The sequence below is a fragment of the Drosophila eugracilis genome, unplaced genomic scaffold (assembly GCF_018153835.1).
Source record: "Drosophila eugracilis isolate 14026-0451.02 unplaced genomic scaffold, ASM1815383v1 contig_415, whole genome shotgun sequence".
In the NCBI taxonomy this organism is placed as follows: domain Eukaryota; kingdom Metazoa; phylum Arthropoda; class Insecta; order Diptera; family Drosophilidae; genus Drosophila; species Drosophila eugracilis.
Genome location: NW_024573278.1, coordinates 1056421 through 1071503, shown reverse-complemented (window position 1 = coordinate 1071503; position 15083 = coordinate 1056421). Strand labels below are relative to the sequence as shown.

Genomic DNA, 15083 nt, shown 5'->3' with positions numbered 1-15083 from the left:
TATCATTAATTATAGTATTTTGATTATTGTTTAATAACTGTTGGCTTAGACGGCGACGCTGATTGCGATGAGGTATTAAGTGTGCTGCCCGACTTCCCATTGCTGTTTAATTTGGGGTCAGGCGGTTAAGTAATTTCAATAGCGATTCAATCACCGCTTGAGTGCTGTAATCTGCTTGCTTTTACTGGCTGCAGTGCGTATACGTAATGTGCTTTTCCTTGTGGTATCGCAACAGCATGACATCACAGAGATCAAGCGGGTTCTCTGGTTCTTCTGGATGGTCATTAACTTAATATTTGTTATAAGCGTTCTGACTAATTAACGTTCTAGTCTAGTATTTTCTTGTTTTTTGTTTTTGTCTCCGTTCTGTGGGCTACCGTTGTTGTTGTTGTTGTGATTATCGCTCCAATTAAACTCGTTAGATATTCATTTGCGAGGGGCGGTAGCATTTCATATTTAAATCTAATTGCCATCTAACTGGGTTGGTTCCTCATTGTTCGCCTGAGAGTTTAGCTCCAGTTCCAGTTCCATATTCCATTAACTGCCGCCGATTTAGAGCGCTTGCCTTTTGCTAATAATTGGAGCTAAGATAGCCGATTACATGGTGGCAGTGGCTACTGGAAAATCAGTCGTCATATGGTTACCTTGTGATTGACATTCATTACAGCATCCGCTAATCGGACAATGTCTGGCCGAAGTCCCCTGAACTTTCCTGCACCTTTCAATATTATTATTATTGTTTAATATAATTAATAGAAGTGGAAAAAACATGTAAATAATGATAACTATAATTAGAAGTCATGTCTTTAATAGCTATAAATACTGAGTAACAATGATTTCCGTGATAAGAAGTTGCCTAAGTAGATAAAGTAGATCAATTAAGATAATATTCTTACTACCTAATGGTTCTTTTTAATATACTTGTTCTTCATATATCTTATAATCTTATTTTGAAGGCAATGTAACTTTGTAAATAGTGTTTCCTTGAGGCTCTTCAAGTACTTTGTTTCCGAAAATACGCTTGGAACACACCTCAGTTATTATATATTCTCGTTCTCCTGACCTCGCGACGGCAATAAACCTCATATTTGATCAAAATCTAAAAGGTCGACATTCACACAACAACAAATTATTTTATGTTTAGTTCTGTAAATAATATTTTGTTGTTATTTTAACTTTATCTGAGACAGTGGTTTTAAAATTATTTATAACATTTTCTTATATACAACTTAAAATATTTTATAAATTGCCAAACCTCTGCAGATGAAAGGTTCTCCTGAACTTTGTCAATAAATTTTGTTCTACAAAAATTGACCTTAGCAAACGGGTCGGGTTTATTTTTAGAATAGCTTTAAAGCCATTTAGCAACAATTAACTTGTTTAAATGTAATATCTTATACTAAGTGACAGCTAAGAATTGTAAATACTGCAATATGAGGTTAATCCTAGAACAATAGTGTTAGCTTTAAGAGTTAGCTACTGTTCAAGTGAATAGTTACACGGGGAATCCCCTGAACTGGTTCAAGGACATTTGCATTCGTATGTTCCGTATTGAAAGCCACTCAAGCCACTGGTCAAGTCGTGGAATCTTTTGGGTTTTCCCAGCATCTCGTATATGCACTCCATTGTTCTGTTTGCTGCGACTTTGCAGGGCTTTTGTCACCTTCCATGTGCTAAATTGCCAACGTCATCGTGCCAGGCGTATGCCTTTTGGAGACAATACTTAAGGCTGATGCGGCGTTGCAATTACGACAATGTGCCTTGTTTTTTTATACAGTTATAATTTTTAAGTTGCGACCTGCGTTTTGGGGGCTTTCCCTCTTTCCCAGGCCCATTCCCATTTCGTGTCACATAAAATATATATATTTTTGCATGCCAGCCTCCAATTTTGGTAGAGAACCGTTTTCTAGAGGCCTGACGCTGGCGCTGTTTTGCGTAGATGCTAACAATTCAGATTCGATGATCCGCTGCCCCTTCCCAGCTCGTTAAAAACTACTCGGGATAATTGAGCGTTTAATGTATGCGAAAAAGTGTTTTACATGGAGGGTTGAGTAAGTAAATATATCGGTTGCTCACTGATCAGATTCTATATCCAAAGTTTTTGGGGCTTTCCTCGCCTTGAGGATGATCGGCAATATTTTGGGAAAGATTTGCCATTTAGACAGTCGCCAGCCAAACAATAGGCTTATTTACGGCAAAATGATAATTGTACCTAAAAATTTCGCAGCTTAATAACAAAGTTTGCATCTATTTGTGTGTGTTTTTTGTTTGGTTTTCTAAATCTGGCAAATATTGATCTACATCCAAAGGGTTAGTCAGATCCGTGGTATTCCACGTGAATTAGCCACTTGGACAGAGGAGGGTTGTGAAGTGTTTAAAGGGTCGCTTGTCTAACGTCAGAGATAATTCTTGGTAATAGAAATAGATATGAATTTCACCGTTTTTAATTTGTTTTGATCAGCTATGGAAATTTCTCATAAAGACATTACAAATAATTGGACCGCATTAAGTCATAGTTTAATACATTAATAAGTCTGTATGGAAGCTGTGCAAAATGATTTTCATAAAAGTTTATAAAAGTACAGTAATTAAGTTTGTTTATTAATCGATTTTTGTTCTGAATTCTAGTTTGAAAAGACTTTGCTAACATTATTAACTTTTTCAAACCACTCTTAGAATGAGTAATTATCTCAAAATTAAAATAAATTTCTCTAAAAATCGAAACATTAATCTATCCACATGCTTTTTGAAAACGTGTTGGTAATAAAATCTTTATAGCTCGTAGAGAACTCTTGTCTAACATTGCTGGCTAAAACAAAAAGGTTTCTTCGCACCTATTTTGTGGGGTACATGTATCTATGAGGTTGGGTAAGAAACTGGTTTCTTTTTATTATAGATTAATAGGCCATTCCAGTTAAAATTTATGACAGTCAAATGCCTATAGGTTATATTTAAAATCGATTATAAGGCAATAGTTTATTATACAAAACGCATTACTGATTGTGCAATTCTTGGGGAAAGGATAGCTTTGGCCCAGCCAGGACTCATTTCTTACCGGTTAAAAGCTTTTATTACAGGCACAAGCTAGAACTTAGAACTCTTGCAAACTTTCACAGAAAGCATAAAAAGCGTCCATTGGAAAATGGGACTTTGGGATGCCCCCTGTGCCATAATTGTGCCCCGTGTTGCCATAAACACAAACAACAATTAGTCGGGTAACAACAGCAGCCGCTCGGTGGCAAATTGCTGCTCACATGCCATATGGTAGTTAGGGCAGGGAGCTCATTGTCTATTCGGGATCAGATCACCTAAGCGGTCAACGTCGTGGCAATAGTCCGCAGAACCTCGAACAATGGCTGGCAATAAAACAAAACAAAATGGCATTTCTCAGACAAATGTCTGATGGGAAGAAGAAGAGCAAATAAAGATGATATTTACTACCCGGGTCAGGGTTCAATCCAGAGCAAAATAGGTCACCATATATCTAATATAGAATATATATTAGATAGTAACTGTTCTTAGTCAGCGTGATCGGATCAATCGCATGGGAACGCCATAGATCTGTCATAAATATCAAGCTAAATAGCGCTCAGATAATTATTAGAACAGCAAGTTAATAGCTAATCGTTATTGGCTGCTAAGAATCAGAACTGGATGTAATTGCGTCAAGAAATGGCTTTTAATTGCGGCTAAACTTCATGCATATTTATGGCTGGCCGCAAAAAGGGCACGGGCACGTGTGCGTGTCTGGTGTTTGCTGTGCCCAAGTTAGAGACTCTCCGGTGGATTAAATATAGTCATTTGAGCCATTATATTTATGAGAAGGCAATTGCCGGCTAAGCGATCTCCTCATAGAGACAATAGCTAACCCATCTAACCCAGCCCCCTTTTGATACCCCCTTACGATTGTTCTAACCTACAGGTTTTCGGAGGGTTGGGTGTTGGATGTTGGATGTTCACATTCGCCTAAAGGGGTTCATAGCCCCAGACCCAGAAAGTGACTTAATGCCGCTCGGGGATTTCGTTTTGGCCAACGACGAAGAGTGAGGGCGCGAACGTGCGCGGTTTTAGCCGAGCGCGAAGCCCGAGCAGAGGTTTGAATGTGGACCGGTTGTGTAGAAAGGTTGAGATGCTAGTGCTAGCTGCTAACTACTAGCCGATCCGATCTCCGCCAGAGACTCGGCACTCGATCGGTTGAGAGATCGGGGAACGGCCCAAGAGTCCATATAAAGGTCCCAGCTGCAGTCGAGATCGGCGCATTAAGTTGTCAAAATTTGTGAGAATAGGAAGTGCGTGACAGTTCAGTTCGATTCGAGACAAAGCAGCGAGATTCTAGCCCAAGCCAACAAAGTTCAGAATCAGGCAAACAGTTAAAGCTAAGTTATAGCCAAGATCGGAACACGTCGGAGCGGGAATCTCGGGTGTGGACAATCGCCAGGAATCGAGCACTCGGCCTATTGAAACCCATTAAGCCAACAACTTTATGAAAGCCAAATCAAAACAAATTAAACGCTAGCGGTTACCATGCAAATTTATCCGATCGTAATCGGAATTTCAATCACAATATCGCGACCGACCTGTTAATAGTTTAATTTGAGCCCATAAATAATAACACAAGAATTAATTGATTTTCGTCATAAATCAATAAATAACTATCCAACTAACCAACAACTAACTAACACCACCACCACCATCACCAGTCAGTTCAATCAAGTGCAGTCTATTGGAAAAGGAGGGGGAAAAACCAAATCAGATCGCGCCGGAGCTAAATATTTTTTGGGTGCCGAAATGAAACTATTTACCAACCAAAACCAGCGCAATGCAAGTGAGTATAAGGGGTCTGCACATAGCCCCAAAAGCCCCCCCAAAAAAAAAGAGCCAAATAGCGACTACACTAGTGCTTAATTAAGCCATGCCCGAGCCGTATCCGTAGCCGACCATTGTCCGCATTGGTCAAAGCCAAAGGCCCATAAAAGTTAATTCGAATCGCCGTTTCCAGCTCCAAGGGAGCTGTGTGCGCCTGCCCCCACGCGATCGTAAAAATGTCAACAAAGATCTCTTGCACAAACTCCAAACAAAATCGACTAAACTGCTAAAATCTCAGAAATGTAGTAGGAATGGTGCAATGTTTCTTTTCAAACGCTCGTGCATGCTAATCAAAGCGATATAAAAACGATTTCGAAATTCCCATTCCCATTCAAGTTCCCGGCGAAAATTAGAATGCTAATTACCAAATTACCGACAGCTGGCCGCACGCGTAAATATCGAATTTTTATTTATTGCAAATACCTGGATACGAGATACTAGTTATCTAAAACCTCGATTTTAAAGTCCGTTTATTTTTGGCGGCACGACAGCTATTAGCTAATAATAGCAGCTCGAAATTTAAAACGATCGAAGTTTTGGGGGAAAACAAAATTAATTTGGAATTGTATTAATTAGTGCTTTCTAGGGTTATAGGTTTTATTTTTGGGTTTTTGTCATCACAACATCGGCTCTCGGCCAAAGCAGTTAACATATGTTCAAAGCCGTATTAAAAAAGGGGCAAGACATCGGCGGACATCGGGCGATTTGCATAACAACAAATGAGCTGCCAAGGGCGTAGGGTTCTATACTTTGTAGGTCACTTGTGTTGTATAGGGTCAGTTTAGATTAATTGTAAGCAGCTTGTATTTGTACATGATTATAATAAGTATGTTATGTAGATCTCCAGATCTCCGGATCTCCAACTTTTGGCAAACTCATTCGCTAAAGCTAGGTCTTCGGAAGCGTACGTGTAGATGTGTATTAACGGATCTGGACGGACGGTAGTGCAATTAAGTTTGCATAAATTAAGATTTGAAATGAAATCGGTTGTGACTGAAAATGTCACGTATTACCTTACCATGAAGTTCGATGATTTCAATCAGCATAAATGCGCTGGGAAAACTGAAGGTGAACGCGATGATTGCCCAGCCCGGGTCACCAGATTGGCTTCATGATAATATATCTGTTAAGATATAGCACGGACAAGATGCTGACAGAGATCCCCAATGTATCTGAATCGCAAACATGACTTGCAGAGATTAGAGAGAACGATCCTAGCCAGGTGATTTGAGGCAGTGCGCCATAAATCAATACGATCTACTACAGCTCAATGCCCGCTAAACAATGCAAATAACAGCTATTGTCCGGGCATTAGTGCAATAACAATATCACTACGACTGTGTAAAGTATCCGTTTCAAAGGCGAACAAATCGGATCAGCATCATTATGAGCATGATGCTCAATATACGAGTACTCATCGGGGAAGTTGTAAAAAGCTGAGCTACATATTTACTTTTCCTTATTGGCGGGCATCTAATTGCCGCGAGACTTTGACTGCGACTATTTAAGGGTTTTGGGTTTTTTGGTTTTGGCGATGATTAAAAGCAAACAGCAACGGATCTGGGATTAATCACTAGCCAAACACAGGCAAACACAAATATCGTCATAACAGCGACAACTATTAGCCGATCGGCACATGCTCCTCAAAAAAAAAAAAAATACGAAAACTTAAAATCAGCGGGCCGAGAGAGTATCAGAGTATCTGTATCTTGTGGATAGCCGAGTGCGAATCTCAGCGACGAGCTATAGATCTGTAGTTATGGCTATAGCATACGGCTATTTGCCTAATTTATTGTCGTTTGACGGAAGTCAAACACACACACACCTGTCAGCCGGCGAAGGTGTTCCGTCAGAAACAAAACAAATTCATTCTTGACTTCAGTGGGTCAGCCAATGGTGGTGACGCTTTGACTGGTCAAAAACATATACAAATTTTGTTTTTATCTTTTTTATTTAATATATATATTTTTTCAAGCACCGTGCACTTGGTGTCGCGTTGGGTTAATTTTCAGGTTTTTAATGCTGGCCGGCGAATTGCACCGAACTTGAACTTCAGACCGCTGCAGAGGCAGAGACAGTCGTCGCCAGGCGTTGGCAGCCGTCAAGCTCATACTTAGTAACTGATATATATCCAATCCCGGCTGATATTGAGCTGCTGTTTTGCTGTTTTGCTGTCGCAAACAAGTTCACAGCTCACTGCTGCTGTTGCTACTGCTACTGGTTCGATCGAGAGACAAGCGTCTTTCATTCATGGATACCTTTCGTGTCTTGTGTGTGTGTTTGTTTTGGCCCGCAAATCTTTCTATCGTCATCGGCGATTTGGCTATGGACTTCGCTTGGCCAGTTGGCCAGTGCAATTGTTGCGCAATTCAAGCTCCACTTTTTGGCCAAACCGTGGAGATTTTCGTGTCGTTTTGCCACTTTGCGTGTCGATTTTGGCATTGGTCATTCCATTGCAGCAGAATAATTTCAAACCGCTTTGTGTGCGGCCTAATTTATGGGTGGGCCCCATAGTTCGGGAATTTCGGCTGTCACTCTCAAGGCAAGGATATGTATGAGGGTTACACATAGAGAAATTCCAGATATTTTACATGTTAAAAATTCTTAGAAGAATGATTGCGTGATTTCCATTTTGGACTTACATATAACTCGCTGAGTCACTTCTTTACTTTTTAAAATGTATACCCCTTGAAAGGTAACTTTTATTATATTTATTTACTCAAAATGTTTAACACGAATTCTTAGAATTTCACACACCCAAAAGAGTGAGAAAATTGTGATAAATCAGAGCTAGATAGCGTGTGCTGTCCACATAAACAACATTTATTATTGTTAAATGTATTTCTAAATTGTTTCTCAGAATGTTATGACATTTGTTAATGAAAAGGCAAAAAAGTTTAACAGCTTAAATGTTTATTTTTTTTTTCAGCAAAGCAAAAAAGCTAATGCTGCGGAATAATTAATATAATAATAAAATTGTATTTGCTTTAATAATCCAATTAAATCAATATTTTTGTAACCATTTTTTCCTGTGCACACTCGTAGTTCCTATCAATGTTTGGATTTCTGGTTTCATCGGCGCCACGCATAATTTGTCATGTATCATCGCGGTTTGTTTTGATTGTGAAGTCTTGAACCTATTTATGACACCAAAGTTGACACCAAAGCGAAATAGTTAATGAGTTTATGCTGTTTGCTTTCCGATCTCAGCAGCCGATCGCCGATCGCCGCTCGCAGAGATGCTGTTGCCGCTGGGATCGTGCCATTTTGGAGCGAGTTAGGGGCGTGCTAGGCACTAGATACCTAGCCACCAGTTCATTGATCTTGGCAGGTGTATCTATCTATCTATCGGTTTCGCTGCTTTCGGTTTCAACTTCCATAGAAACATCTATTTATTTTTTGGGTAAACAATTGGGGGTTTTTCTGCTTTTGTTTTTTGATTGCGAGAACTCGCTAATTCGCGATTTGTACCGATAAATGGGCTAAGATTGTGCTTTTGATTTATGAGCGCCCCCAACATGTATTCTCGTATGATGTTCATGGAACAGCCATGATCTCTAGAAATCGGTCACAGGAGGAGAACTGGGTGTGGCCACAGTCTGGATTTTGTAGACCTCTTGGGAATTTCCGGCCAGATTTCGAGTGCGGAAGTGAATATCGGTTGGGCAAAGACAATAATCTTCGCGGAAGGTGAAAACAAACGAGTTTGGGTCGTAAAGTGAGTGATTTCACTTCACTTTAAGTGAATATGAGTAGAATTGCAGCAGCCTAGATTGATATGCTTCGATTGCCTTGCCCATCTTCCGTACTTTTAATTAATATTCCAAACAAGGTCAGTGAAACTGGATTTTTACGACTTTTCTAGGAGCGGCTATCTTATTCAATTGGTGTAAACAAAATACAAAGTCAGTCGCAAGTCACTTTTGAAACTATTGAATTCCCTTACTTAGGCAAAAATTTCAAAACAAACAAACTGGTGACAGTGGGAAAATCAGCTATTCTTAGGTTTAAGGTGTAACCATAAATTAAACAAATCATTTTTGTTTACCTTTATGCTAAAAAGTTGGAGATTTGCTAAAAAAACCAGTTGGTGCCGTCTATAAACGTATAATATGGCTTTTAAATTTTAGACAATATATTTAAATTGCCGGAAAAAATGTCTGAACGGCAAGGGCAGTAAACTAGAATTATGGGAATTTTTTATTTTTAGTGTATATATATCACCTTCCCCCGCTTTTTTGATTATAAAATCGAAGAACGTTCATTGAACCGCCACCGTTTTTGGGCATCGTCATCGCCTGCCGGCTGCCGTCTGTCGTCTGCCGGTTGTCATCGTTTTGTTTATTAATTTTTTTTTGGCCTGGAGCTGGAGTTCCATTCCTGCTCCTGCCATTGAGGTAGGTCGCAGATCTCGGCCGACCCGATCGCATCCGATCCAATCCGCCGCCAAGGTCAATGGCATGATGGGCATGATGGGGGGCGCACGCTATCGACAAACTGGAACCACGGCAAACCAGTTCAACTTCAGATGACGGCGCTTGCATGACCATAACTCACCCGCTGATCTATTTTATTGCAGAGCTGCTGCGCACCGCTGCTCTGGGGATGACCCTGCTGTTCTTCGGGTCGCTGGTCCTCATCGCGGATCCACTACAGAGCATCCTGGATACGGTAAGAATATAGATCGTTTTAAGCTACTGAATTCGTGAAGATATTGCAAGAGATATGAGAAATATAGATATTATCTTCATGCTAAAGTCATATCAATTAGTAACTTTAATCGTTTTATTATTTGCGCTGTCACAATAAAATAAAACTTGTATTTCTTTAACTGACGTAACGTAAAGTTTAATCCAAAGAAAAATAAAAGCTATAAATCTAGTATAGTTATTAGTGTAAGACCAATGACTTTTGAGTGAAATCAAAGTTTTTTAGGCTTATTGTTTGTTTGATTTTGTTATGACAAGAGTTTGACTTCCAACCAGAATTTTTTAAATTTAAACAACAATCTCTTCAATTTTCCGGTTATAAATTCAAAACTAACACCTGCCTCAGTGTTTTATCAATAGAATATGATTTTCATTCACAAAGTAAACCAATTTATTACCCAAACTCAAGCTTTACATATGGAACAAAAGATATTTCTGTAGGTCAACCTTAGACATTCAATGGACATTGAGTTAGACCATGGTTCTGTAAGACCAATTCTTTACAAAGTTTTAAAGTATGAAAAATGTGTTTTTTTTCTTCCAGCAACTGAACTTGAAACCTGGCGCCCTGCTCCATCGACTGTGGCTCTTGCCACCGCTGGATGTATACATCAATGTTTACATGTTCAACTACACCAATGTGGATGATTTCACGGCGGGCAGGGCTACCAAGATGAAGATCGAGGAGGTGGGTCCTTATGTGTACAAGGAGGTATTGAGCAACCACAACGTCACCTACAACGAGTTTAAACAATACCATAACCTATACGCCGAAACGAGAGTATTTCTTTATACGGGAACGATCTGTGGGTGATCCGAAGGTCGATCGCATCCGTGCGCCCAACATCCCACTGATGGGTGTGACCACTTTGGCCTCCAGTCTATCGATGTTCGCCGCTTTGGGACTGAGTGCCTTGACCAGACAGCTGAACTCGCAGCCCATGTTGGATTTGACAGTGCATGAGTACATGTGGGGCTACGAAGATCACCTGGTGGAACTAGCTGCTCGATTCGTGCCCAACTGGATTGACTTCAGCAGCTTTGGCATCATGGAGAAGGTAAGGTTATTGGGAATTAAAGTTACTTAAAGTTGACTTAGAAATCCCACATTGATTATATTACAATGTATATGAACTATTATTGCAGCTCTTTCGGGAGGGAAATGAAACCAATGTGTTTAACATGAACCTGCCGGAACCCAAGGACAAATATGGAGTGAGATCCATGGATGCTCCTCGTGGTTACACCGTGGATAGCATCAATGGGGAACGTGGCTTCAAGGGTTGGGAATACGACAAGCGGACCAAGTAAGTGATTTAGATCTAGCCTCTTCCACTCAGAGATTTACTACAACTGCACTTCCACATTAGTGGAACCATGTGCAATCGCATCTGGGGTAGCCATGATGCCACTCTCTTCCCGCTGGACATGGATGAGAACGATGAGTTCTACCTGTACAGGCGGACTTTTTGTCGCCGTTTGCCTGTGAAGTTCAACCGGACCAGCACATATAATGGTATCGATGGCTTCGAGTTCGTGATGGAGCCGGACTCCTTCGACAGCGACCTGGACAACGCCAACTCCTCGTGCTACTGCAAGAACAACAAATGCCTCAAGAAGGGAATTGGCAATGTTTCACCCTGCTACTACAGTGAGTACTGCTAATGCTAAAAATAGTATAGGCACTTTTATTTACCAGACTTCTTGCCTTTCTTCAGACATTCCTCTAGCCATTTCGTATCCGCATTTCATGCATGCCGATCCCAGTCTGCTGGAGCCATTCGAAGGCCTCGAGCCGAATGAGACGCGCTTTACCTCCACCGTGGTGGTGCAGCCGGTGAGTTGAATCGAAAGTAACCCAAATTGGCCAATTTAATAATAGACTACGGGTTTCAGCAACTGGGAGCACCGATGCAGGGAACCCATCTGCGGTTGCAGGCCAACCAGGTGGTAGGAAAGGTTAAGTTTAACCGAATGATGACGCCCTTCGAGAACATGATACTGCCACTGCTGTGGGTGGACCTTAACATAGATGTCCTGAGCCTTAGCCTGCGCATTCTCATTCATGGCATCAAGTGGGGATTCCCACTGCTGCAGTGGGGCGCAGCCCTGGGAATGATGATTGCTGGAGTATACAAGCTATGCAGCGCGTTAATGCTCTGTTTTTGGCCACCCATCAAGCAGTTCCATAAGGTGGATCAAGTGGAACGCGGCAAGGCGGTTCAGGTGATCGGAGTTGGTCTCAGTTTGGCTAACGGGCTGCGAAAACCATCGCTTCATCTGGATCAGGAGGAGCAGCAAACATCTGCTCTACGGCGGCGGCAGTTTCATACCCAAGTTGGCCAAGGCGTAACCCAGCAGCGGATCGGAATGCTTACCTCAACTCAAGAAGGGGCAACACTGTGATATTTAGGCTTAAGATTCGGTGTAAATTATTGTGCTCATCGGAAACAACTTAGGGAACATCCTTGCCTACGTACTAGTTAACGATAACTATAAGCTAGGGCTACAGATAGAGTGATAACAGTAAGCAATATACAGCTGAGCTTGCACTCGATAAATACAGGTCGATAGCTATGTAATCTCTGTGATCCTTGATTTAGTGGGCGGCGATCGTGTCCTCGATCCATTTCATGTAGTAGGAGGTGCGGGTATAGACATCCGGAAAGCCCTCCAGGGCACAGCCAGAACCGAAGGAGGTTACCCCAACCAAGATCCAAGGTCCGTCACGGTTCAAGCGGCACTGCAGAGGTCCGCCAGAGTCGCCCACGCAGGTGCCGCCCTCACCGTTCAGCTTCCCAGCGCACAGGTGTCCGCCGTGGATGTTCACGAAGCTGCCATAGGCATCCTTGCACCTGCAAAAAGAAAAGATATAAAATTTTCTTGGGATAAAGAGAAAATCCTTGTGGTCACTCACCTCCCATTCTGGTGCAGTGGCACCTGAGTCTTCAGCAGCTGATTGGACAGATCACCACTGATGTTGGCTTTGCCCCAGCCCGTGGCCACGCAGTCCACAAAGGCCATCTCCTTTGGCTCATCATTGACTTTGAGGTGCTTCTGCTCTACAGAATCCTCCAAGTCCCTCCGAGGACCCAGCTTCATAAGCTTGTCGTTGCGTCTTCGGGAGCGTTTCAAACTGCGCGGGGAGCGTTGCGCCAGCGCTTGACGCATCCTGCTAAGGATTTTCATGTTCATTAGCTCCTTCATGCTGGGAGCCGTGACATTCCTGTAGCGCCTCCGACTCTGGACGCTGCGCAGGAAGTTGTCGATCTTTTCGGGAATATCCTCCAGGTCCAGCTGTTGGATGAGTACATCCTCATCGACTGATGCTGTCGGAGACGCTGCATCCGAAAGGGGAGCATCTTGCGATTCGGCTAGTAGGAAAGGCAGGCAGATTCGCCGGATATTAGAGGGCCGCGCGAGGTCCGCTGGCTTTGAGAGCTTCATCAGCACCACGTCGTGCCGAAAGTTGTGGTAGCGGTGGTGCATCACGATCTTCTCGACGGGAATGCGCTGCTCGTTGCCCGATTCCACATCGCGATCGTGCTCGCCCAAGACCACCGTCCACAGCGGTGGAATGGGCAGGTTAAAGAGATCGCTGTGTAGGGTATTTCATGTATTATATAACAGGTTTTCGGGGTTTTCCATTTTATAGACCTACTTGTGAACACAGTGAGCGGCGGAAAGTATCCAATACTGATGGATCAGCACCGCTCCGCACCAGTGGCCCAGGAATCCCAGCGACGGATGCAGTAGCTCCAGGGAGGCCTGCCAGGGAAACTGACCCTCATTCGTGGCTGCTCCTGCAATAATCCGTGGTCCTCTACGCGCTGGACGACAGCCACAGTCTGAAAGAGCAACATAAATTGATTAATTTGGGAATTTCAAAGCCTTAAATAAGGATTATTTTTCTAAAACTTCATTTTCTTTCATTAAAACCCTTTTTACAGCTTATTGATTAATCACTTTGAAGATCGTTTTATGAACAAGTTACACTTTTGTTTGACTATCGTAAAGCCTAACAGTCTTGATTAATAGTTTCGTCACCTTTCACAGTAATAATTTCATTTTCAGGTGTTGAACACCCAATTGAGATCGATCAATCTTGTTTATGACTGTAGCTTTGTTTACGAGCTTATTTCCCTCTTCCAAACAATTTATTATACCCAAGCGTGAAAAAATATAAGCAGTTTAGATAGGCTTTTATTTTTCAATGAATGAAAGATACTAATTGAACTTAATGAGACTTCTTTGCAAAAAGATACTGTGTTCAGATAATGAATGAATGATACTTTAAAGCTTCATTGTTAAGACTTTTTATATGGATATTAAAATGTTGAAGCTCAAGGATAGATATTCTCTATGTGAATATAGGTTAAGGAAGTAGGGTAAGAGTGTTAACCTAAAACTTATATTTTATTTAAAATTAATATAAAATCTGATTTTTTAGCTTCTTCGACTAGCTCTCTACCTACCCGTCTCAAACTGCCTGGAAGAAGGCAGCAGCAGCAGCAGGAGGTACAGCCAGCTCAAGGTCGCTGTATTTGCCACTGGGATCTGCCAGTGGCACTGCCATTGCGACCGCGACTGTGGCCGTGATTGTGACTGTGATGGCTTCATCATCTTGGTGGCCGCTCCTCGGGCAGCTGGCGCAGCTCAACTGCTCATCGCGCGCATGACTGACCCACAGAGGCCGTTTACGGATCGTATCTCTATATAGTATCTATATCTGTAGCTGTAGCTTTGTCCTGCTGCCGATGACCAGATGCTTTTCACTTTCACGCTGCCAGTCAAATGGGCGGTTGAGGGTTTGTTTTTCTTCTATTTTTCCAGAGGGATTGTTTTTTGGGGGATTGGGAACTGGGAACGAAGGCGGATCGCGTCTCTCAGGCCAAGCACTTTTTTTCCCGGCCTTAAATATTATAATTTACGAGGTTCCTCAGCTTCGCTTTTGCTTTTCTTTCCACGAACGAGCATTAATTAGTCCGCTGGCTGGGCGGCGACGACATGGCCAATTGTGCGCAGAAGCGGGATTTTGGTTATAATTTTTTTTTTTTGCCTTAACTTGACCAGAAGCCCGGTGCTGTCCAGTTTCCACTCTCGATTATGTAACGATTTTTAGATGCTGGTTGGGCCAGAGGCTCTACGCTTAATAACAGTCACTTAAAGACCGCTTTTCGTTTTCGATTTCGTTTAGCGCGCGTGCGCATGCGCGACGTTCAACGGAGTTTGGTGTTTTGACGGCTTTTGATTTGGCTCTTTGGATGTGAATTGGGCTTTTTGGCTTTGGCGCCAGATGTGCGAGTGCGAATCGCTGGGGACGAGCGCCAAAATGCAACTGTGCTCTGCTCGGGTTTGCCAGCAAACATTTACCGTTTCGATGGCAGAGCGGCAGACGTCGACGCCGTCGTCGACTGAGATGTGGCATGCCCCCGCGCCACCACCACCACCACAGCAGCAATAACAACAAACAAACAACAACAACAAGAGTGAAGCCAACGAAAGTGA

General features: G+C 42.3%; 2 protein-coding genes across 2 annotated transcripts; one reads left to right on the top strand and one right to left on the bottom strand.

Moving 5' to 3' along the window:
* The first annotated feature begins 4259 nt into the window (after positions 1–4259).
* On the top strand, positions 4260–12157 carry LOC108111524 (lysosome membrane protein 2). The gene is given in 9 exon segments (XM_017221045.2): positions 4260–4825; positions 9446–9537; positions 10120–10320; positions 10322–10633; positions 10722–10882; positions 10946–11226; positions 11294–11412; positions 11472–11876; positions 11878–12157. Coding segments are annotated over 9 exon segments (1659 nt in total). The 5' UTR covers positions 4260–4788; the 3' UTR covers positions 11929–12157.
* A 10-nt stretch (positions 12158–12167) lies between these two features.
* LOC108111525 lies at positions 12168–14898 on the bottom strand. Its single transcript, XM_017221046.2, has 4 exons — positions 14051–14898; positions 13237–13423; positions 12493–13173; positions 12168–12430 (listed from the first exon to the last, which is right to left on the bottom strand). Exons 1-4 carry the CDS (start codon positions 14196–14198, stop codon positions 12175–12177), a joined length of 1272 nt encoding a protein of 423 aa, XP_017076535.1. The 5' UTR covers positions 14199–14898; the 3' UTR covers positions 12168–12174.
* Between the last annotated feature and the right edge of the window lie 185 nt (positions 14899–15083).

Coding starts and splice junctions, on each gene's coding strand:
- LOC108111525 (XM_017221046.2), bottom strand. CDS start 14,198: ATGATGAAGCCATCACAGTCACAATCACGGCCACAGTCGCGGTCGCAA. Junction 13,424..14,050: donor TTCCAGGCAGTTTGAGACGG/GTAGGTAGAGAG, acceptor TTGCTCTTTCAG/ACTGTGGCTGTCGTCCAGCG. Junction 13,174..13,236: donor GCCGCTCACTGTGTTCACAA/GTAGGTCTATAA, acceptor TACCCTACACAG/CGATCTCTTTAACCTGCCCA.